The sequence below is a fragment of the Pelodiscus sinensis genome, chromosome 1 (genome assembly GCF_052426305.1).
Source record: "Pelodiscus sinensis isolate ZL-2025 chromosome 1, ASM5242630v1, whole genome shotgun sequence".
Classification (NCBI taxonomy): domain Eukaryota; kingdom Metazoa; phylum Chordata; order Testudines; family Trionychidae; genus Pelodiscus; species Pelodiscus sinensis.
Genome location: NC_143052.1, coordinates 344865860 through 344889553, shown reverse-complemented (window position 1 = coordinate 344889553; position 23694 = coordinate 344865860). Strand labels below are relative to the sequence as shown.

The following is a 23694-nucleotide window of genomic DNA, read 5'->3' as shown; positions in this document are numbered from 1 at the left end:
TAGGATGAAGAGCGGAACAACCCGCCGGACAGGTAGGGCCAGCGATATGCCCCAGGGCAGGGTGAGGCCCTCGGTTTTACCCACGAATGCAGGAGCAACTGGGGGAAGAGGACATGGGGCTACTCACCCGACCTCCAGGGCCCGTATGAGCCGAGTCACCCAGCAGGCCTGAGAGGGACCTTCTAATCTTACTGGTCCCAAATGGGGGTGTCAGGATCATGAGGGTTAACCAGCAGTCTGGGGACAAAGGGGTTAACTATGTCCCTTACCTAGCCAGGTGGAGTGGCCAATAGGAATGTAGGTAGGATTTTGAAACTGGGACAAAGGAATTTTTGTTTTTCCCCCCCCTCTCCTTTGTCTCTGGGGAATTCCCTCCAGCTTCTGAGGGAGACAGACATGTCTCTGTCTCTAAGGGTACGTCTAGACTACATGCCTCTGTCGCCAGAAGCATGTAGATTAGGCTACCAGACATAGTAAAATGAAGCGGCGATTTAAATAATCGCCACTTCATTTAAATTTACATGGCTGCCGCGCTGAGCCGACAAACAGCTAATCAGCTGTTTGTCGGCTCAGCGCGGCAGCCATGTAAATTTAAATGAAACGGCGATTATTTAAATCGCCGCTTCATTTTACTATGTCTGGTAGCCTAATCTACATGCTTCTGGCGACAGAGGCATGTAGTCTAGACGTACCCTAAGAGCCAATTCTTCACTTTCTGTAAGTAGGCTAAAATTTAGATAAATCTGTTAGGTTTTATTGTTTTATGGTTTGGGTACGGGATTTGCTGCTGTCTGTGCACTTTTTAAAAAATGTTTTGGCTTTCCTTTGTAACCAAGTTCTAGGCGCATGGTATAGTTTCTCCATGAGTATTACTTTGTTACTTTTTCATCTGATCATTATACTTGCAACAGGAATATTGTGGTGATAATAAAAGTTTTGCTCTTTTCTTTTTATTAACCTGGTATTGGTTAATTGTTGTGTCCTGGATTTACTTTAGGGGTGATATTTCCCAAGTGATCTCTCCCCTGGTTTCTTATTATTACTTGGGTGGTGGCAACGGAGATTTTATTCTCAAAATCTAGGCTGTTAAGATTTTGGGGGGAAGTTTTATACCAAAGCCTGATAAATAAGGTTTTGGGGTACTTTTGCTGGCCCCTACTTCTGCATTTATCGTGCCAGAGTGGGGAAGGAGCCATGACAGGGGGTGAAGTAGACACCTCAGGATTGGGGTTGGGAAACCGCCCAGGGCAGCCGACTAGGCCCACTCATGTTGTCAAGGGGGACTTTGGGAGGACCAGAAACAATTTATTTTCATATTCATCATTTGCTTAATGAATATGCAAATAAACATTACCAGTCCTCCAAAAGCTTGTGAATGGGTTTACTGGTCCCCAGTATCAAAAAGATTCAGAACCACTGGTCTATAGCAATAAGTGATAAGCTTTTGCTCATCGGTTAATCAGTTAATCGACTACACTATTACAACCCTAGTGGGACCTAAAGGCACGTCTTGAGTTCTAGACTGCCGTGTGCAAAGACTGCAGGATTGGACCCTCTATTTCTAAACCAATACATTGCAAAGGCACCCACACAGGAACAGGGCAGAAGGAATCAGACACGCAATCCAGCCTTTTCATCACCTCACGGCTGCCACTCTCTCTAAGAGTATATTTGACTTCATTAAAATAAGCTCCTTAACAGCACAGTGGAAACGTTTTCCAAGCAACAAACATATCAATAAGACAGTATTAAGAGATGCCTTTGAAGGTCACCAGAAGCCAATTAAAGGAGGCTGCAGCGTCACAAACACGGCTTAGAAATGAATTGGATGGTTTTAGCTGGACCTTGGCTCAGCTCATTTGCGCTTTCAGCTCTTCAAGTTCTGGTCGAGTCTTTAATCGAACCATGAAGTCTGCCTCTGTATGCTGGGGGGTAGGAGGGGAGAAATTAAAAAAAAATAGGAATTAGTCTTGATCGTGTTCCAAAGTAACAGCAAGGCAACTATATCCTGATACTGGAAGAGGTAGCACCAATGTTCTGGCTTGGGCATGCCGTAAACATTGACAATTATACTCAGCCCCACAGTGATGGAATCCTTTCAAGCAGAGCTTCATGTGTCATGCTACTGTAGCTCAGTAACTCCATATTTTAATCTCTAGTATAATAGTTTTAACTCATCTGGAGTATTTTTCATCCCAGGATTTCAAAGCACTTTACATCCATAAACAAAGCAAGCATTACATCACTGCTACAACACAGGCTCAGAATCAGTGTTTTACAGATGAGGATATGAAGTCAGAGAGGGATTAAGAGACTCACCCAAGGATATAGTGAATCAGTGGCAGATGAAGGAATAGCCTTCAAAGGCTTTAATTCTCAGACCCCTGCCCTGAATCACACCCTCTTTAGAATCCATTGCATATTCGGGCATGAATCTTTGTGCAGAGACTGAATCATACACAGAGGTAATAAGTCTTTTGAGAGCTGAGAATTTATATTTCTTGAACAAAATGTGTTCTAAAAGGAGTTTTACCAGGGACTTAACTGAAACTGCTGACTGAGGGTCTGATTCTCCTCTCACTTAAGATGGACTAAACCAGTGGTCACCAACCAATAGATTGGGATTTAACCGTAGATCCAGGAGCCACTGACAGGCGATCCTCACTGGTTTGGCCGGGAAGCTATCAAGCACTGGCACTTCAGTTGCCCCTCCACCCACTGTCATGCTGCTCCTACCCTCTGCCTTGGAGCTGCCCCCTGGGAGCCTCCTGCTTGCTATGTACAGTATGGGAGGGAGAAGGGGGGGTGCTGATGTCAGGGCATCCCTCCTCCCCCCCTTCTTTACCCCATCTCCACACAGAGAGAAGGGAACAGAGGGAGCTTGGCAATGCAAATCTCTGCCACTCTCACACAGTGTGTGTGTCTCTGTCATTCTCACAAACACACACTGTCCTTCCCTCTCCTCTCCCGACCTAACACATAAGTGGGTGGGGGTGGTTGTTAACTCTTGCAAAGTGGGTTATTTTTTGGTTTGTGGCTGGTCTGTGCTTTTCATAATTTTCATTTCTCTCATGCTGAAATGTAATTCTTAGTGAATTCATAGTGAGTTCTAAAATGCCTAACCTGTCATGGCTGGAGTCATTCTCCCTATTGTAATTGCTGCTCCTGGAAGTGGCTGGCATGTCCCTGTAGCCCCTGAGAAAGGCAGAGCAGGGGTCTCCACATGCTGTCCTTGCCTGCAGACACCATGCTTGTAGCACCATTGATCAGTAATAGGGAACCATATAAGGGCCATGTATATGCCAGCTGCTTTCAGGAGTGGCGCAGGGCCAGGACAGGAGTAAGCCTGCCTTAACCCCACTGTTCCACCATCTGGAAGCTGTTGCAGTTAAACGGTGCCCAGCTAGAGACTGCTTCCTGAACCACTGTGCTGCAGTGAGTTAGCTTCTGAGGTTCGCAGATCATGAGCTATTATGGATGGATAAGTTAGGAATAAGCAGAAAAAAATAGGCAACCATTCAACACATGGAGATGGTCAAGTGCTGCAATTTGCATTGATAGCTGAAGTTCATTTTCAGAGACAGATACAGTCTGTTTTCTTGGAAGGAAATGGAAGATCTACCTCTCTTAGGGCCTGAGCCAAATCTCACCAAAGCCCTTTGATTCAGTCCTTTAATTGTTATGATAATTCCCATTCCCTTAGCATCCAGGCACTATTGTAGAGCTGCCATCTCTTCAGGACTTCACAAGACCATCTGGAGCTCCACACCTTCTTGTGGGTTACCAAAGGCTAATGTAGTCCATGGATGCAGAGAGCATCACGGACAATGCATATTTCGTGGTCCACAAAAACTATCCTGAAAAAACAGCTTCCCAGAGCTGATTTGCTTTTGTAATACAAGGACAAGGACAAGCACATATAATGTATGGTGTCTTGAGGGCTTAAATTTTCTTCACCCCTTCACAGCAAAAGTCCTATATACCCAGAGCCCAAGTGAGGAGTGTGAACCTCAGTGCTCTGGTGAAACAGAATGTGAGAATGAGCTACTGCAGAAAGCAAACACAACCCCCTTCCTGCGAGGAAGGGTGATCTAGTAGTTACAAGAGGGCTCTTGGAGCTAGATTTTCTGGGTTCGATTCCTAATCTGCCAATGACTTTAACAGATTAACCGGGATTTTGCATCCCGATTCTAAATGTGAGGACATGAAGAAATTTAATGGTACCTCTTTCATTGACAGATGGACCCCTTCAGGCTGGTTACTCTGAATAATCTCCAAGAGTATTGGGGCAAGCGTTGAGCTCAAACCACTGATCTGAAAGAACAAACAAAATGCTGCAGAAGAAAAGGCAAACACAAAGTGACACAAGAAATATGGCAATTACAATGCAAAACCAAGGCAAAGCCCAAAGACAACCCTTGCAGTCCAAGCACTCTAGCCTAATGTATGTAACTTTAGTTTGCAGGGTATCTTAAGGACATAAGAAAGGCCATACTGGGTCAGACCAAAGGTCCTCTCTTCCGACAGTGGCCAATGCCAGATGCGCCAGAGGGAGTGAACAGACTAGGGAATCATCAAGTGATCCTTCTTCTGTCATTCATTTCTATCCTCTAACAAACAGAGGCTAGGGACACCATTCCTACCCATCCTGGCTAATAGCCACTGATGGACCTAACCTCCATGAATTTATCTAGTTCTTTTTTGAACCCTGTTGAAGTCCTGATCTTCACAACATACTCTGGCAAGAAGTTCCACAGGTTGACTGTACGCTGCACGAAGAAAAACTTCCTTCTGTTTGTTTTAATTTGTACATTTCAAAGGAAGAAGCACAGAGGGGAACCTGCACTAGTGGAGACTGCTTTGCTGCCCGCTGGCGTGGGTTCCCACTGCCTCTCTCCCTTTGAAATATACAAGAGCCATGGGCGGCTCCCGTACATTCCAAAGGGAGAGGTGGAGTGGGATAGCGAGCGCCCCCATTATCAACTAGTCAATGGAAATTCCATCAAGTACTCGAGTTGCTGATTAATCCCTAGCAGGTGAAGAGGCACTACCCTAGTAACATCCCTAGTAGGTGCAGAGATACATTCATACAGGGTGTAGATCTAGATTATAATCAAACAGTCAATGGAAATCCCATTGACTATTCAATTAGTTAGTCTATAAGGGTGCCTCTACCTTTGAACTGTATCAAGAGCCCTGCCCCTCTAATAGAGGCAGCAAGGGGAGGGGGGAGAAGTGACTAGTTGCATCACTAGTCAACTATCTGATAAGCTTCTACTTATTAGATAGTCGACTAGTTAGAGAGTTAGTTCATCTTGGTACAGTGCTTTGAGATCCTCAGATGTAAAGTGCTGTACAAGAGGAGAGTGTCTTTACAAGCAAATAAAATTTCATACCTGAACAACTCGCTGGTGGGTTGTAAGAGTAGCATCGAGGGTTAGCTTGGAGCCATGTTCCTGCATAACCATTACCTCCATGGTTTTAGTGGGCATTGCATAGCTGTAGAAACAACAATTTAGCCTTTAGCAATTGGAGGAGGGCGGGGGGCAAATGAAGAAACCAGTGAAGTTTCAGCAGAAGAGAACATAGCAGGAAATGAAGCATTCATGAGAAATGAACTATGCAAACAAGACAGACTGCATTGGGGCTGGCATAAGCAAGACTGTATAATCATTTGTGTTACGAGACACAGAGGAGAGGCATTATTGCTTCCCAGAAGCTCTCTTAACCACAAACACTAACACAAGAGAACTTTAGTCAATGCCTTTGTTGTTGGAGAGATTTAAAGCAAACATCATCTAGTATACAGCTAATATACCAGTACCTAGTTTTTATTTTCATTAGCAGTCACTGAGCTGTATCTTTCACAGGGGCTATTAAGAAGGATAGAATCCTAGAACTGGAAGGGACCTTGAGAGGTCATCGAGTCCAGTCCCCTGCCCTCACGCCAGGACTAAGCACCATCTAGAACATGGGTTCCCAGACTGGGGGGCATGAAGGAATTCCGGGGGGGGGGGGGGGGGGGAGGCGACCCAGTCCCCCTCCCCCCCCGGGTCAATCCTCTCCCCCTAAGTTTTGCTGCTATTTTTGTTTTTCAGCACCAGTCAGTTCCTTTTTCTTTTTCCCTCGACAAGTTTTGCTGCTGGGGGGGGAAAGAGGCGGGGGAGTTCTCAAAAATCAAAAAGGGGGCATGATGCCAAAATGGTTGGGAACCACTGATCTAGATCATCCCTGATAGAGATCTATCCAAGCTGCTCTTAAATATCTCCACAGATGGAAACTCCACAACCTCCCTAGGCAATTTATTCCAGTGTTTAACCACCCTAACAATTAGCAAGTTTTTCCTAATGTTCACCCTAAACCTCCCTTGCTGCAATTTAAGACTTAATAGGTTGATCGGTTACATGAGATGATTTCTGTTCCCTGATTCAATGACTTGTGTGCAGGGCCTAACCAACAGCCTTGCAAATTTCAAATGGCCTATTTAAGTGGGTAGTTCTCTGATCTTCAAAGATTGTACTGTTGTTGATTCTAGCTCTGCAATTTGAGATTCACTAACACTGTGACTATTTGCGTGTAAATTTTACTTTTGACCTGAATGAGCACTATAAAGCTTGTTTATTAGAATATTTATGGATAGTAAATACATGCATATAATAAGTACTGTGCAAGTATTCAGATACCACTATGCTAGGTATGATCAGAGTATAGTTAGAAGAATAAAATATTCCCATAAAATTCCCTCTCCTTACATAAATGTCTGGTAATTTCCTAGTACTGTTCTAGGCTGCTGGGACTGCATTCAGAACCATTGGTGGCATGGAAGATGCTAGCAGAAGCCCTAGATGTCAGAGAAATAGCTGGTGTAGCATGCCACTTGGAAATGCTTCATTTTCACCAATACGGGCCTAGTACGTACAGAGGAGAGAGACTTGGCCAAATTGCCAAAGTAACAACACTGAACTCTGTGGATTTATGCTGGTGTAAATGAGACAGAATTTGGCCCAGTGTGAACTGTTTATATCGCAATTCAGTTAGGAAGGAGAATAATCCCGTGGTTAAAGCACTGGACTCTGACTCAGGAGATCTGGGTTCAATGGCCAGGTCAGCCACTGTGTGACCCTGATCAAACCATTTAATATTTCTGGGCCTCAGTCAAAAAGGGCTAATATATCTCTTCTCACCTACGGTGTCGGTCCCGTCTGTTTAGCCTGTAAGCTCTTGGAGCAGGGATTGTCTCTTGCTACATGTACAAGCACCTAGCAATGAAGTCTTAACCTCAGTCAAGGCAGGCAGGCAATACGAGTAACAATCTGTGTAAGAATCACCTTCTCTAGCTCATGATGCAATAATCTAGGACAATGGTCCCCAACGTAGTGCCCGTGGGTGCCATGGCGCCCGCCGGGTCATTTCTGTGCGCTCGCCGTGTGATCGGGGCTGGCCCCGCCCACAGGCGCGCAGCACAGGGGCAGAGCCAGCCCCGGGCATGCAGCACATGGGCAGCCCTGCCCCTGGGCATGCGGTGCATGGGCTGTGTCGGCCCCGGGCACGCTGCATATGCACATCCCCGCCTCTGGGCAAGCAGCACAGCAGCGGTGCCAGCCCCGGGCACACAGTGTATGGGCATCCCCGCCCCTGGGCGCACGGCATAGGATTGGTGCCGGCCCCGGCCGCATGTCATATGGGCAGCCCCACCCCTGAGCGTGCGGCACAGGAGAGGCGCCAGCTCGGGGACTGCAGCGCATGGGTGGCGCTGGCACTGGGTATGCAGCCCCAAAAGGTTGAGGACCACTGATCTAGGATGCAGGGTCTTCCTGTAAATATTCATAGGTGCATGTGAGCAGAAAACATCCAAATTTCCTAGCATCTGTGGGTCTCAATTGTTTAACAGAGAGCTGGATTATTCAAGGGACTGGTGACCCACAGACCTTGAAGGCCAATGGGACCATACGATCATCTAGCCTAACCTCTACTGGATATCCAGGATCCAAGAGCCTTTTAATTTAACTCTGTGCCATTTGACAGCTGTTCACTGAATTATGAGAAATTTGTTAGTGAGAAGCCTCATTTTGTTGAGCATCCACAATATAGAATGAGACCATCAGTACTGGTCTATGCATGCAGGACTTTAAACTCCATAACTGCTGATGCAGCACCTCATGCAGAGTCTAAAGAAATCAATTCACCTCTTTGCATTTTTAAATAGAATTTAAAACAGTGAGCATTATGCACTATGCACACATTAAACAGCATTCAGAGAGAGATTTCCATGTGCATTAACTTCCTTTTACAGTAGCTATGACAGGTCCTTTGGGCAACATCATGAAGGCCCAAAGGAATCAAGCACTTATAATCACAGTGGCTGGTCAAAACTACACAGATACTCTTTGCACATCTCCCTCACTGAAGTGTCACAAATGGCTTGGTTTCTACCTGTAACTATTGCTTTCCAAATATAATGCCTCTGCAAAGACACTGCAGAAGTCACTCACCCTGCTACATGATCCACAGACCCATTCAGAACAGTACAGCTGCACGCTGGCTTCTCAGGTCTGATATTGGAATCACAGTTATAAGAGACTCTGTCCCTCCACCTCAAGGAGGGCATCATGACTCTAAACTAGAGATGAGCAGGACTAGTATGGATCTGACAAGGAATATATTCAAAGAATATTTCCTTAATGATATTGTGTCTGCAGATCCCCAATGTAAGACAGCAGGGAAATAGTTAACGTTCACATGTAAAATGTCATTATTAGCATCCAGCGTGAATATCATTTTTGGATGAGCAGGAATAATTCACACATCGTAGAGCTGTTGTTACAAATAATCTACAGGCTCAGATAATGCTGCAGCAGATCACATGTCTAACTACCCCCATGGACAGAAACAAAGTGAAAGCATAAATCCTAGTGACAATATTGGGGTCCCTGGAGAAGAAGAACTACAACTCTCCCCTCCCACATCTAGTTCAATCTAGCCTCTGCTATTTATAAACTGAACAAGTGCAGGCCAGCCCCTCTGCAAAAGCTGCCTTGTGACAAGCCTTTCCATGGCTTCAGGAAGCAAAAATACAGACCTTGAAGGCTCACTCGTCCTATTTTTAGGAAAATTATAGCTGTGGCAGAAAAAGCAATATGTAGGACAAAGCCCACTGTTCTGCCTGATCCAAGCTCCATGCTGCTTCTGCAATTGTCAGAGCTTTTAGATGAGGAAAAGACCAAGGCAGACTGGTGAAAAGGGAGCTTGTCTCTAAATGTGGGGCAGGGAAGAACGATCCATCCACGCAACAGATGTACAGGAACAAAATCTGCAACAAAAGTGAAATGTAGCAAAAGGAAAAAAATCCAGCACAACCGAAAGAAGTGAGATAGGGCATTTCAACACCCCACAACATGTGGAAAAGACACATGGAGGGCTAAGACTCTAATTATATTTATGGCACTTTTCATCTTCAAAGAACTCTACCCACATCCAGCCATCCTCAAGAACTATGAGGTAAGCAGGCATTAGTCAATACATTTTGCAGATGGAAAAGCTTGCACAGAGAGACAGCAAGTCAATGAAGCAGCCAGGATTAGAACTCAGAAGTTCCCCTTTCCCATTCCTATGCTCAAACCACTAGCTAATGCCCCTTTCTCCACTGACTGAAAACTGAGAGGTAATTCTTCCCTGAAATCTAAATGGCCAGTCTTTTTCCTAGGGTTGCCAGGTGTCCAGTTTTGAACTGGACAGTCCAGTATTTGAGCTTTCTGTTCGGGAAACAAATTGAGAAAATATAAATGTTCGGTATTTTCTAAATAAGATGTAATGTCGATTGTGATGTAATGTCAAGTGTGTCCGGTATTTTTGCTGAAAGCATCTAGCAACCCTTCTGTGACAGGGTCAGGCCAGGGAGCTGCTACAGAGAGGGGGGCCTATTTGAAAGCATGGGAAGGTGGGCGGGCAAAGCCCGCCCACCTTCTAAAAGCCCCTCCACAACCTTATGGGAGGGACACTGGACCCATGTCCAACTGAATCCGGGGGACAAAAATGACAACAGGGTCAAGGAGTGCGGGGAAAAGGCAGCCCAAAAGGGTAATAACCCCTGGCAGAAAAAAAAAGCAGAGAACTGCAGCCCAATTAGATGCAGCTGGGAGGGAGCTGACTCAAGCAGATTGGGGCCAGCTGACTTCTCTGCTGGCTGACTGAGGGCCTTTAAAAGCCTCAGCAGTTGGAGGCTGGGGGAGAGTGTGAGAGGACGAAGGGGGGGGGGGGAATCTGGATCAGCACTAGGTAAAGGCAGCTAGGGCGGGAGCCTGAGGGCACGTGGCCGGGCTCCCTACCATTGAGACCCACTGCAAAACCCAAACCCTGGGGCTAGGAGTAAGAGGCCTACCCAGTGGTGGCTTGGGGAAGAGGGGCCCTTGCCACACCTTTTTCCTACTTGAACAGAGCTCTCACTGAGGGCAGAGGAGAACCCATGGAGACAAAGAACAGAAGAGAGGAAAATTCAGACACACACAAATGTCACAAAGGCCTCTGTGTTCTTGTCTGTGCAACACCTTCACAGCTCTCCTTTCTGCGCTGTATCCCAGCAAGACCAAAGTACACAGCCGTGTCACAGACGCACACAGATCACACACAGTGGCGGTCTGTATACCTTTCTTTTACTCTAATGGAGAATTGGTTGCAGAGTTTATGAACATATTGAGCATAATGCTCCACCAGGCACATGTCGTATGCAGTCATCTGTATGTTCAGGTCTCCATATTCATGATCTGATCCCACATTAATCTCCTTCATCTGTACCTTGTCCCTTTTCTTCTTTGAAACCTGTAAGAAAGCATAATACCATTCAGCATTCTTGGAAATGTCTAACTATACAAGAGTCGTGCTCAGTAGTGATTGGGACAGAGGACTGGTAGCCTGGACTGTATTCCTACCTCTGACACTGATTTCTGAGTAACCTTGGGCAAGTCAAGGCTTCTCAGTGCTCATTTTTTTCTGGTTGTAAAATCAGAGTACTTAATTTATTGAAGTGTTCTGAGGCTTAATTGGTTGAGGTCCTGCAATGGCGGACCTTGCAGAAGCACCACACTCTCCTGAACAATGTATGCTTAGCATGATAAACTACTTCTTCCAGAAGGAACTAAGGAGTTGGAACAAACTGCTTCTATTTCAGCCTCTGCCTTTGAGGCACCTGTCTAGATGAATTATTGTGTCATTTTTCCAGAAATGTCTCCCTTCCAAAATCCAAGAAAAGTAAAAAGTTTAAAATGGTCGGAGACTTTACTTGCTAATATTTAGCAATTGCTTGTGATTGGTTTGGTTAAATTCAACACACTTAAGTTTCCATTAGCCAAGCCACTTAGAGACTTCAATAAGGAAGTAATGAACAGCAGAATGTATTTTTGTAGTGCTTTGACTAGGATATGTCTCTGGGAGCAGCAAAAGGAAAGCAACATACTCTTTTCTTCTATCGTCAGCAGCCCATAGAATTAGCAGCACCAATACTTTAATTAGTCTATAAACATATCCTAATAGATTGGAAGCCAGCACTGCCAGAGTGTGAAATGCCTACCTCAACAGGAAGCAGGTGTCTGAACCTCCCAATGCCATGTGTAGGCTGGGACCTATAGTGTCTCTTGCAGCTCAGCGTCATGCTGCCTTTAAAGAGAAAGAACAAAACAGCTTTCAAATGAAAGGTCAGACAGCTCCTCTCCCGACAAAGCTGTGCAAGTATGGAAGATAGGAGCAACCAGGAATCTCCTGAGGAGAGGTGGGACAGAAGCCTGGAAGAAGAGAGTCCGTCTGTCTGCCATTAATTATTTTACAGCAGTGGTTCTCACCCTTTCTGGACTTCTGTATCCCTTCCAGGAGTCTGATTTGTCTTGCATACTCCCTAGTTTCAGCTCACTTAAAAACTACTTGTTTACAAAAATCAGACAAAAATACAAAAGGTGCCACAGCACCCTATTACTGAAAGATTGCTTCATTTTGCTTTTTTGCCATATGGGCTATGCCCACGAAAGCTCATGATACCATCTATATGTTTTGTTAGCGTATAAAGTGCTACCAGCCCATTTGTTGTTTTTGGAATATAAATGTTGTACTTACATTTCAGTGCATATGAAGTAGTATAAACAAATCACTGTGTGAAATTTTAGTTTGCACTGACTTTGCTAGTGCTTTTAAAGGTTACCTGTTGTAAAACTAAGCAAATATCTAGATGAGCTGATGTACCCCCTGGAAGACCTCTGTGAATCCCTGTCTTAGAACCACTGTTTTAGAGGGGCCACAGGTGAGCAAGATGCTTCATATAGAAGACATGCCCCTGCCCCAGTCTACAGTGTAGGTTACTCAGAGTTAGGCATGTAATAGGAAAAATCCTATTTTTTATTGTAATGATATTTTATGTTGTATACTTTGCCAAATTATTTTGAAGTAGAAATAGATTTAGATTTTTATAGTTATTGTAGAAAATATTTAGAATTATTGTAGAAAAATTTAGATTATGGTTATTATTTTGGTTTTAGTTTTAAAGTAGACTAGGAGGCTGCACCCCCTGCTTGCTACGTTCACCACCCCACCACCCTCGTCCGCCACAGCCAGATCATGGCCTCTCTTCCTACCCATGCCACAGCAGGAGGGGGGCCACCAGCTCTTTCTGCAGCCAGGATCGAGGCTGGGGACAGGACGTTACGACCAGACGAGGGCTGGGCCCCGATTGGAGTCTTGTTGTCCAGGCTTAATTTTAAATAAAGTAAAATATTATGTCCAACACAAAAAGGTTTCAACATTGTTTTTATTAATGGCAAGGGTGGGAACTTTTGGGGGGTTCTGGCGGTGGGCCCCAGGCCACCTCAGGTTCAGTGCTGTAGTATGACAGGGTGCAGAGAGTCTTGAGCACGCAAATCACAAAGCCGCTGTCTGAGCAAGTGGGGCGATCCCTATCCACCTGGCCTGGCCCTGTAACAGCTGCTTGCTGAAGGAGCGCTTCTCCTTAGCACTGCCAAGGTTGGCTGGCCTGGGGCTGCTCACCCTGGACAGTCTCTAGTCTTTTTCCTCCCCTACAGCCACTGTGGAGAAGGGAGGAGGGGAAAAGCAGCATGGCTAAGGGCAGAGGGGAGGCAAGACGAAAACTTTTCCTGCAGGATGCAGAGTGACATACTGACATCACTTTGTCGTCCTGCAGGAAAAGGTTTTTTTAATACAGAGAGAGCTTATAATATAGTGGAAGAATGTAATCATTTGCTTTTTCTTGAAATTTTGTTTGTAACCCTTGTTCTTGTTTTTATGATGTGTGAGAGTAAAGAATGTGAGAGAGATAAGGGTGAGGGTCACCTCCGAACCAGGGATACTGAAAGGAAGGTTCCAACAATGGACTGGATGACATAACGAAAGAGGGCAAATGGGCAGGCAACCCAGATGCTGAGGGAAAAGGGCAAGCATGTATCAATTGGGACAATTGGGGTATTTGTGATCAAAACCAGCTTAGCATGGCAGAACAAAAATAAGAGATACAACTGGAGATAAACATCCATCAGAAAAACAGCATAACGATGTAACACTTAATGATCCCAATGAAGAAAAACTACAGGCAGTCCCCGAGTTACGCGGATCCGACTTATGTCGGATCCGCAGTTACGAACAGGGATTTCCTCGCCCCAGAGGACTGGAGGGGCGGGACGCCTGGTCCTGCTGCCCGCCTCCTCTGGGGCGAGAAAAGCTGCTCCCCGGAAGCTCATCTGGAAGCGGCCGCGGGTCCGGCCCCGGGTCCTCCGCCGCTTTGCTCCCCGTCTCCCTGGTCTGCTGAGAGGGGGGGGGGGGGGGAACGCAGCTAGTTCCCCCCCCCCCCCCCCAGCAGACCAGGGAGACGTGGAGCAAAGCCCGGGGCCTGTGGTAGAGCAGGTGGGGCGCTGCCGGTTGGTCCCGCAGCACCGCTCCTTGGCGCTACTGGACCAACCCGGCAGCACCCCAGCTGCTCTGCCCCAGGTGTCCTGATTCAGCCGCTACTGATCAGTTTCAGCAGTGGCTGAATCAGGACGCCTGGGGCCGAGCAGCTGGGGTGCTGCTGCTGGGTTGGTCCAGTAGCGCCGAGGAGCGGCCGCGCTACTGGACCAACCCAGCAGCACCCGAGCTGCTCTGCCCCAGGCGTCCCCAAGTCAGCCGCTGCCGAAACTGACCAGCGGCTGACTACAGGAAGCCCGAGGCAGAGTTGCTCTGCCCCGGGCTTCCTGGAATCAGCTGCTGATCAGTTTCAGCAGCAGCTGACTTGGGGACGCCTGGGGTTCTTAAGTTGAATCTGTATGTAAGTCAGAACTGGTGTCCAGATTCAGCCGCTGTTGAAATTGATCAGTTTCAGCAGCGGCTGAATCTGGATGCCAGTTCCGACTTACATACAGATTCAACTTAAGAACAAACCTACAGTCCCTATCTTGTACGTAACCCGGGGACTGCCTGTACTACAAATAGGGACTGCTTTGCCATGAAACTTTGGGGAACGCCCTGCCAAGACTGGAGTATAGATCCAGACTGACAGACCTCCCCGCTCCTCTGCCCATGATCAATCCATGGACTGGTAAATATAACATCAAGTGGTTGGACTCTGTGTGTGTCTATGTAAGCATATGCTAACTGCTTTGCCATTGTATTTTCAATAAACACGGCATATTGCCTTTTCCCCCGAAAAGATCCCGTGTGCTTCTTATAAACATAATACATGTACCCCACACACCATAGAGAGTCAGTTAAGTGAACTGGGGAGGGAGTAAATATGTGCAACAAATAAGGGTGCGTCTGTCCCATTGTCTTGTCCTATGCTTGAGTAAGACAAACGAGGAAAGGGTAATGACTTGACAGACCACAGTAGAGTGAAGCAGAGAAACGGAAGGAACCCCTAGCATAGCGAAACTCAAGGGGTTCAGCGTGGAGAGGGCTGGAGCAAGATGGTAGTGCTGAAACAGTAATGGATCCGGTCTTTTAATCATGTGAGAGGACTACTACATTGTAACAGAATCCATCAGCACAGTAGATCTTGATATGTAGAAATGGAACCTTAAATTGGGTTTAAGATTGGTTCCACTAAGAGTTCCTGACCCAGTGTAGACTGGGAACATTGGGCTAGATTCACAAAAGGACTTAGGTATTTGACTGCCACTTCAGTCATGTAAATCTCAAAAATCAGGCCACACTGGGCATCACCAAAAAACCCTCAGCTGCTGCCAAGGTCTGTGGCATAAACTCACTCAGCACTAGGGATATAAAATCCCATTTAACCAGTTAACTGGGATCTCGCGGGCAGGGGGGATTTTAGCCCGACTGCAGTGTGACACAGCAGGCCTGGTCAAGCTGGAGCAGCCTACCATCCACAGCATGACAGGCGCAGCTGGAGGAGTGGCCCCACGCCCAGGCTGCTCCTGCCAGACCAGGCCGAATCTGCTGCGGGTGGAGGGCTGCTCTGGCCGGGCCAGGTCCATGGCATAGCAGGCCCAGCCAGGCTGGAACACTCCTAAGCCTGCGGTGCAGTGGACCCAGACGGGCTGAAGTAGGCCTCCTGCCTGCCAGGCTTCCGGTTACATCCCTACTCAGCATCTACACTTCTGCAGTGAAAGTCCTCTGGGCACTTACGGCTCTGCTTCTGAGCATGCGCATTGCAGCTCCACACCAGGTGCCCAGATATCCAAGCCCCAAAGCGATGCACAATCCAGAGGAAGACAAGTGTTCCTCCACTTCACTACTTGTCTGTTGTACTCAATCGAGCAAGCATGCCCAAAGCTCATCCACTGGACCAGGGCCCTATAGGCCAGTTTACAGAAAATGGCTGCAGGGGAAAGGTGGGAAAAGGAAACAGGAGGAGAAAGACTCCTTCATAACTTACAATGCAGTGGTCAGGGTGCTCACCTGGAATGTCGGAGACCCCATGTCAACTTCCCCCTCTGCCTGATGAGGAAAAAGGAATCTAAACAGGGATCTGCCATCTCAGGTGAGTGCCCTAGCCCACAGTCTATTGGACAGTATGATATGGGGCTCTCTCAGTCTCTTCGGTTGGAGCTGTTCCCCTGGGAATAAACGATGAAAAAAAAAATGACTGGGACAGAGTGCGCACACAAGCATAAGAATGACTCTCTAGCCCGGGGCTGGAGCACTCCACAGTGGGGAGCTTCAACAGAAGAGACCAAGGGAGCCCAGTACAAGAACATAGCCCCATGGCAAGGGCACTCAGACAAGCAGCAGAGCCCATTCAAATCCCTTCTCATCAGGCACAGGGTGGAACTGAGCCATGGTTTCTCACATCCCAGCAGAGTACCCTACCACCGGCCTAAATGTTACTGGGCAGGTACTCTTCCTCTCCCCTCCCTGCTCCAGCTTTTTCCAAAAATGGGGCAGGCACCTAACACCCCTCCCCCCCCCACCCCCAATAGGGTTTGCAGCTTAGAATCCCAAGCAGAGAGAAGTGACTCCCTGCAACCTGGATTTAGGAGCAAGAGGGGCGGGGCTTAGGACTAGGGATGTTAGGAAACAAGTAATCAGCTAATCGTGTAAAATTTCTATCGACTACACGATTAGTCGATAAGGGAGGAAACCTCCAGGAGCTACCCCTTCGGTGGCTCTGCAGTTTAAATGTAGTAAGTCCAGCTCTTACTACATTTAAACTGCAGAGCTGCTGCAGGAGAAGCTCCTGAACCTGGCATGAGCCAGGCCTCAGCAAAAAGCTTCCAATGCTGCTTCTGTTCGAGGCCAGGGGTGCAGCAGGGTGAAGTGGGATGCAGGATGGGCAGGCGGCACTGTGGAGACAGTCCTGGGGGAAACTGGCTTTTAAGCCAGCTCCCCCCAGCACCGGCTCCTGCTCCCTCCCCTGCTCCCTCTTAGACAGAGGCGGGGGGGGGGGGGGTGCAAATAGTCAACTCAACTACCAGATAAGCCTAAGCTTCAATACACCCCTCTCCTTAGCCAATGAGAAATACCATTTAGGTGGAGAGCTGTTTAGTGTGCTGGCTTCTGTGACTCCCATTCCAAGGTGCATTTCTGCCCATACACATTTCTGCCCATACATTGCACAGAGCTGAGATGCCACACTAACATTTGTGAATCCCAGGGATTGTTTAGGTGCTTACAAGTTAAATGTGGTGCTGTTCAGCATCACCATGCCCACATCTCTTTGTGAATACAGCCCACAGTCTATAGCAGATGTTTCTCCACAACATAAAGTCAGTCTCACTAGAACACTCTGCTTAGCTGAGTCCCAGGAATGGAACAAGAGGAGGATTTGTGATCAGATCAAATGTGCGACTGAATGCTAGTCTGGTGCCTGGCTGAATAATTCATTTTAACACCATCATTAAGCTCAAATTTGGTTTAAAGAATTAAGCAGCAAGGCAACATGAGGGCTAAAATATCAGATCACTAAAAACCTTGTTGTATTATATTCAAAATCTACAGCAAGTTCTTACCTACAGCACAGATGGGGCTCCCTCTGGCTGCTGTTATGCTAAAGGAAAAGCCAAGATGAAAGTTAAAAGCTGTTGTTTCATTTATAAAAGTACTATATAGAATTTCAGTCTCTAAATGGAGAGTCATTCTTGAGTGGCAGGTTTTACAGGCAGAGTGTGGAAACTGGCTGAGAGTTTTACCTAACTATGGCTCTCATTACTGCATTATCTGCATACCTCACACCCATTAATGGATTTTATCCTCACATCACCCCATTGCTTAGAGTAGCATTATGCTCACAGGACAGATTAAATGACTTTTCCAGCACACACAGAGTCTGGGGTTGAGCTGAAAAGTGACCTCAGATATCCCAAACCACAGTCCGGTGCACCATCCACTGGACTCGGGGTGTCAAAATCCCTTGAGGGAGGGAGAGAGAGATTCCTTATTTCAGAAGCTGAATGGCAACCTCTGCTTTATCCACAGTGCAGACTTCATTGACATCAGCAGGACAATCACAACAATCAAGGAGCCAATAATAGCTTTTATGTAGTAACTAAAAGTTTTATTTATTCTTGCATTTCTCTAATGGAACTCTCAATTCCCACCGCGGGAAGACTTCACTCCCATGCCAAAACATTCCATCTGCTACAGTGATACATTAACATTGACATTACAACACCATCACGGAGCTTTAGAACTGATGCTGTGATCAAATTAATAAGTAGGTTACCCAGCTCACTGCAAACTCAGACAGACATATTCTTATGACATCATGACACTGGTTTATTTCCCACACCCCACTTACATCTGGAAGATCATGTCTGCTTTCTTCTTTCTGTTTTAAGTTTAGATTCTGCACAGTTTGAGTATGGCATATGAGCTATAAATGCATAACGCACACCAGATCTGGCCCAGGGATTCTGAGTTTGACACCCATTCAGCTGATCAGAGAGACCATTCTTCCTACACTGATGGTGCAAGGAATCATCTCTTCTACAGATCGTGCTATTGCAAGAGGTTCCAGATGTCATCTGAAACATTCCTTTCCCTGTATCTCAATGGTTTTCCTTTGTCTGATACTATTTTTCAGCTGTGTGATTTTTTTTAGAGCTGTCAATCACAGTTAACTCATGCAATTAACTCAAATTAATCATGATTAATCACACTTAAACAGAATGCCAATTGAAATTAAATATTTTGGGATGTTTTTCTACCTTTTCAAATATATTGATTTCTATTACAGAATGCAAAGTGTACAGTGATCACTTTTTATATTATTTTGGATTACAAATATTTGCAGTGCAAAAATGGTAAACAAAAGAAACAGTATTTTTCAATGTACCTCATCCAAGTACAGCAATACACAATCTCCTTATCGTGAAAGTGTAACTTACAAACATTAGGGGGTTTTGTTACATAAATGCACTCACAAACAAAACAATGTACAACTTTAGAGTCTACAAGTCTATTCAGTCCTACTTCTTCAGCCAATTGATAAGACAATTAAGTTTGCTTACAATTACAGGAAATATTGTTGCTTGCTTGCTTCTTTTTTACACTTGAAAGTGAGAACAGGCATTCTCCCGCCACGTTTTTATCCGGCATTGAAAGATATTTGCTTCATGCACATGCTTATCGGATAAATGCTTATCGGATAATCAGTCAACTAGTCGATTCCCCCTCTCCCACTCCTGCTGCCTCTATCAGATACAGGCAGCAAAGCAGGGTGGGGGAGGAAGAGGTACTTCAAAGCGGCAGTGCTGCACAGCTGAGCCAGAGAGCACCTATGCAGCTGCCCCTTTAAAATGCCAAGGCAGCGTTCAAATGGGCAGTGCTGCACAACTGAGCTAGGGATCAGCTGTGTGGCACTGCCAAACATGGAGCCTGGGTCAGTTGGGGACTCCCCAGCTGATCCTGGGCTCCAGTGCAGCATTTCCGCGGAACCCACAATCAGCTGGAAAGTCCCCAGCTGACCAGGAGTTCTGGGGAAATGCCATGTGGAACCCGCAGTCAGCAAGGGGAGTCCCCAGCTGACCCAGGCTCTATGTGGCATTTCAAATCAGCAGCACAGCATGGAGCCCGGGGTCAGCAGGGTATTCTGAGTCCCCTACTGACTCCGGGCTCCATACTGAGCTGCTGCTTTGAAGTGCACAAAAATCCCCACCGGAGACTTCCTGCTGGCCCTGAGCTGCACAGAGTTACATAACATAAGAATGGCCGTACTGGGTCAGACCAAAGGTCCATCTAGCCCAGTATCCTGTCTGCCAACAGTGGCCAGCGCCAGGTGCCCCAGAGGGGGTGGACCGAAGACAATGATCAAGCAATTTGTCTTGTGCCATCCATTTCCAGCCTCTAACAAACAGAGGCCAGGGACACCATTTCTATCCCCTAATAGCCTTTTATGGACCTAAGCTCCATGAAATTATATAGCTTCTCTTTAAACTCTGTTATAGTCCTAGCCTTCACAGCTCCCACTAGCAAGGAGTTCCACAGGTTGACTGTGCACTGTGTGAAGAAGAACTTTCTTGTATTAGTTTTAAACCTGCTACCCATTAATTTCATTTGGTGTCTTCTAGTTCTTTTATTATGGGAACAAGTAAATAACTTTTCTTTATTCACTCTCTCCACACCACTCATGATTTTATAGACCTCTATCATATCCCCCCTCAGTCTCCTCTTTTCTAAACTGAAAAGTCCCAGCCGCTTTAGCCTCCTTTCATATGGTACCCGTTCCAAACCCCTAATCATTTTAGTTGCCCTTTTCTGAACCCACCTGGGGCTCTTGTACATTTCAAAGGAGGAATGCAGAAGTGCCTATCGACTAGTCGATGAAAATTCAATTGACAACTCGACTAGTAAATTAAGCATTACTTAACATCCTTAGGGAGCACAGTACACTTTGTATTCTGTGTTGTAATTGAAATATATTTGAAAATGTAGAAAACAATCAAAATATTTAAATAAATGGTATTATATTACTGTTTAATTGCATCATTAATCAGGATGAATTTTTTTAATCACATGATTAATTGCAATTAATGTTTTTAGTCATTTGACAGCCCTAATGATTTTTTAATTTTATAAGCTTTCTGGGCTTGTTAATAAGAGAGACAAGGTATAAAAATGTTATCTTGAATCTTACGTTTGCTCAGTCAGATTTCAGAATCCTTACCTGCTAAGAGCAAATGCCTGTTTTAGAAACATTTCCTTCCCTAGGCATAGCACCTATAACAAACCAACACTGTTAGAACACAAACACGTAAGAAAAGCAACAAGAAGGTTTTCAAAGCAATCAGTTCTTAGTTTACTCATCTTGGAATGCATCTTTCTTAACAAAATTCAGTAACTTCATAATGTATCAATAAACTTCCCAACCAGTTGTTATTGGCCTAAAGCAAATCATCACTTCTAAGTACACTGCTACAATACAAAATGGGACAGAGTAACAGAAAGATAGATAACTGTAATTTCTCTTTTGTACACGTGGATTCCAACAATTTGATATTAAGGCACCCAATATTGACTAAATTCATCCCAGATATCACTCCACTAACTATGTTAAACTATATAATTTACCTTCCCATTTACTCCAGCTACACATGGTTTAATAAAGACACAATTCCACTTCTCTGCAATAATATCTAACATCCACCCAAAACACCTGTGGATTGGATAAATGGACAGTAAGATGGATAGAAAGATGGCTAGAAGGCCGGGCCCAGCGGGTAGTGATCAACGGCTCGATGTCAGGATGGTGGTCGGTTTCTAGCGGAGTGCCCCAAAGTTCGGTTCTAGGACCGGTATTGTTCAATATCTTTATTAATGACCTGGATGAGGGGATGGATTGCACCCTCAGCAAGTTTGACGATGACACTAAGCTAGGAGGAGAGGTAGATACGCTTGAGGGCAGAGACAGGGTCCAGAGTGACTTAGACAAAGTGGAGGATTGGGCCACAAGAACTCTGATGAGGTTCAACAAGGACAAGTGCAGAGTCCTGCACTTGGGATGGAAGAATCCCAAGCATTGTTACAGGCTGGGGACCAACCAGTTAAGTAGTACTGCAGAAAAGGACATGGGGGTTACAGTGGATGAGAAGCTGGATATGAGTCAACAGTGTGCCCTTGTAGCCAAGAAGGCTAATGGCATATTAGGTTGCATTAAGAGGAGCATCGCCAGCAGATCCAGAGATGTCATTATTCGGCTTTGGTGAGGCCACATCTGGAGTATTGTGTCCAGTTCTGGGCCCCCCACTACAAAAAGGATGTGGATGCATTGGAGAGGGCAACCAAAATGATTAGGGGGCTGGAGCATATGACCTACGAGGAGAGGCTGAGGGAGTTGGGTCTGTTTAGTCTGCAGAAGCGAAGAGTGAGGGGGGATTTGAAAGCAGCCTTCAACTTCCTGAAGGGAGGTTCTAAAGAGGATGGAGAGAGGCTGTTCTCAGTAGTGACGGATGGCAGAACAAGGAGCAATGGTCTCAAGTTACAGTGGGGGAGGTCTAGGTTGGATATTAGGAAAAACTATTTCACTAGGAGGGTGGTGAAGCACTGGAACGGGTTACCTAGGGAAGCAGTGGAGTCTCCATCCCTAGAGGTGTTTTAAGTCTCGGCTTGACAAAGCCTTGGCCGGGTTGATTTAGTTGGGATTGGTCCTGCCTTGGGCAGGGGGCTGGACTTGATGACCTTCTGAGGTCTCCTCCAGCTCTATGATCAGCCTCCTCAATAACTTCCCTGCCCCCCACTGCCTTCCAGGGCATCCTTCCCACAGTGCCCAGCCCCCCAATGGAACCACCTTCCCTGGCACCCCTCCCCCATGCCCAACGGCCCCCATGGAACCACCTTCCCCAGAGCCCCCTCCTGGCCCAGTCCCCCCACAGAACCACCTTCCCCGGCACCCCCCACGTGCCCAACCCCCCCAATCACCTTCCTCGGCGCCCCTTCCTCCCCCACGTGTAACAACCTCCCCCACGCCCCTCCCCCCGGGTAAATACCTTTCCCAGCGCCGAGCGCATCCTCGCCCGCCCCCCGGCCCGAACCGCACAATCCGGACGCCCGCAGGAAGCGGGGGGAGGTCAGTCAGGCAAACGGGTCCCCGCGCTCCAGAGTCCGGTGGAATGCGTAACCTCCCCCCCACTCCCAAAGCCTCACCCCTTCAGTTCCGCAGCAAATCGGTTCCCTCGCCCGCTGCCTGGGCCAGGCGGGGTTAATTCCGGATTCCCGCCCCACCCGGTGCCATTAGCCAATCAGAGCATGGCTGGCGTTCTAGGGGCGGGGCGGCCTTGCCGGGGGGAAGCACATCTCGCTCTAGAGCGGCCCTGAGGAGAGGGGGGGATTTGCATACCTCAGGGTGGGGGCGTGGCCTATTATTTCCTCTGCTCTGCGCTGGCGGGAGGGAAAGTCCGTCGCTGAAAAGAGCGATCTGGGAGGTGGGAGGGAGTTTCAGGCCCCTGCTGCCCCAGCCTTCCCGCGGGGGTAGATGCAGCAGCCACGGGGAGTGCTCCCATGCTGAGCTGCCAGGGTCCACGGGGCTGCCTAGGAGATGCACGTGTGTGGCCAAGGTTGCCCATATCCATGAATCTGTGTGTGACCCCTCCACGCCCATGTGTGTTGTGTTGGCAAGTTCTTTACATCCACCCCGGCGTGCTCAGATCCTTTTAAGGTGTTCTTAAAGATCTGCTTTGTTCCTGTATTATTGTGCTCATTAGAACTGCTGATGCAGCTCCCACAGGCCTGTATCATGATTATTTTTTTCTTTGTCTCTCCTTCCCTGGTGTTCTGCATGGCTGCGAGCAGCCAAGGAATTGCCCTGAGCTCTATCATAAAAGTGCCAAATAAGCAAGGTGAGCTGCGGAGGATAACTGGCTAAAATCATGCTTGCAAAGCACATTATCAACTGGGTTGCAATTTCAATTACAATTTTTATTTTCCTGTAGGGATGTGATAGTGTATTCGTTTAAATGATTAACTGATGACTCAATGGAGGAGAGCAGGTGTTGGCAGGGAGCCCAGCTTTTAAGCAGGTTCCATGTATCAGAGGCAGCAGCGTGGGGGGAGAGGAAAGGGTTCTATGAAGTAGGCTTAAAAACTGGCTCCCCACCAGCAATGGTGGAATTTCGGGAGAGCAGGGTGGGGCAGCAGCAGTGCATACCAGGACATAGCCTGCTTTTCAGCCTGTTCCCTGGACTATCAAGGAGTGAGGGGAAAGTACTTGGATTCCATGCATGCCTCTCACTCCTGGCTGGTGAAGAGAGGGGGCAGCAAATCATGGAATGCAAG

At 46.8% G+C, this 23694-nt stretch overlaps 1 protein-coding gene across 3 annotated transcripts; it reads right to left on the bottom strand.

The window, feature by feature from the left end:
* Window positions 1-1630: 1630 nt before the first annotated feature.
* Window positions 1631-22560, bottom strand: MRPL48 (mitochondrial ribosomal protein L48). 3 transcript variants are annotated; one of them, XM_075919574.2, is made up of 8 exons: window positions 22410-22560; window positions 20591-20643; window positions 17436-17473; window positions 11564-11649; window positions 10643-10815; window positions 5397-5499; window positions 4225-4314; window positions 1631-1925 (listed from the first exon to the last, which is right to left on the bottom strand). In XM_075919574.2, the coding sequence occupies exons 1-8, from the start codon at window positions 22428-22430 to the stop codon at window positions 1851-1853; spliced, it is 639 nt and encodes a 212-aa protein (XP_075775689.2). In that variant the 5' UTR covers window positions 22431-22560; the 3' UTR covers window positions 1631-1850. The 3 variants fall into 3 exon arrangements, with proteins under 3 accessions (XP_075775689.2, XP_075775690.2, XP_075775691.2); XM_075919575.2 differs by having other exon boundaries at window positions 20591-20659; window positions 22410-22492; XM_075919576.2 differs by lacking the exons at window positions 17436-17473; window positions 20591-20643; window positions 22410-22560 and adding an exon at window positions 15886-16024.
* Window positions 22561-23694: the final 1134 nt, after the last annotated feature.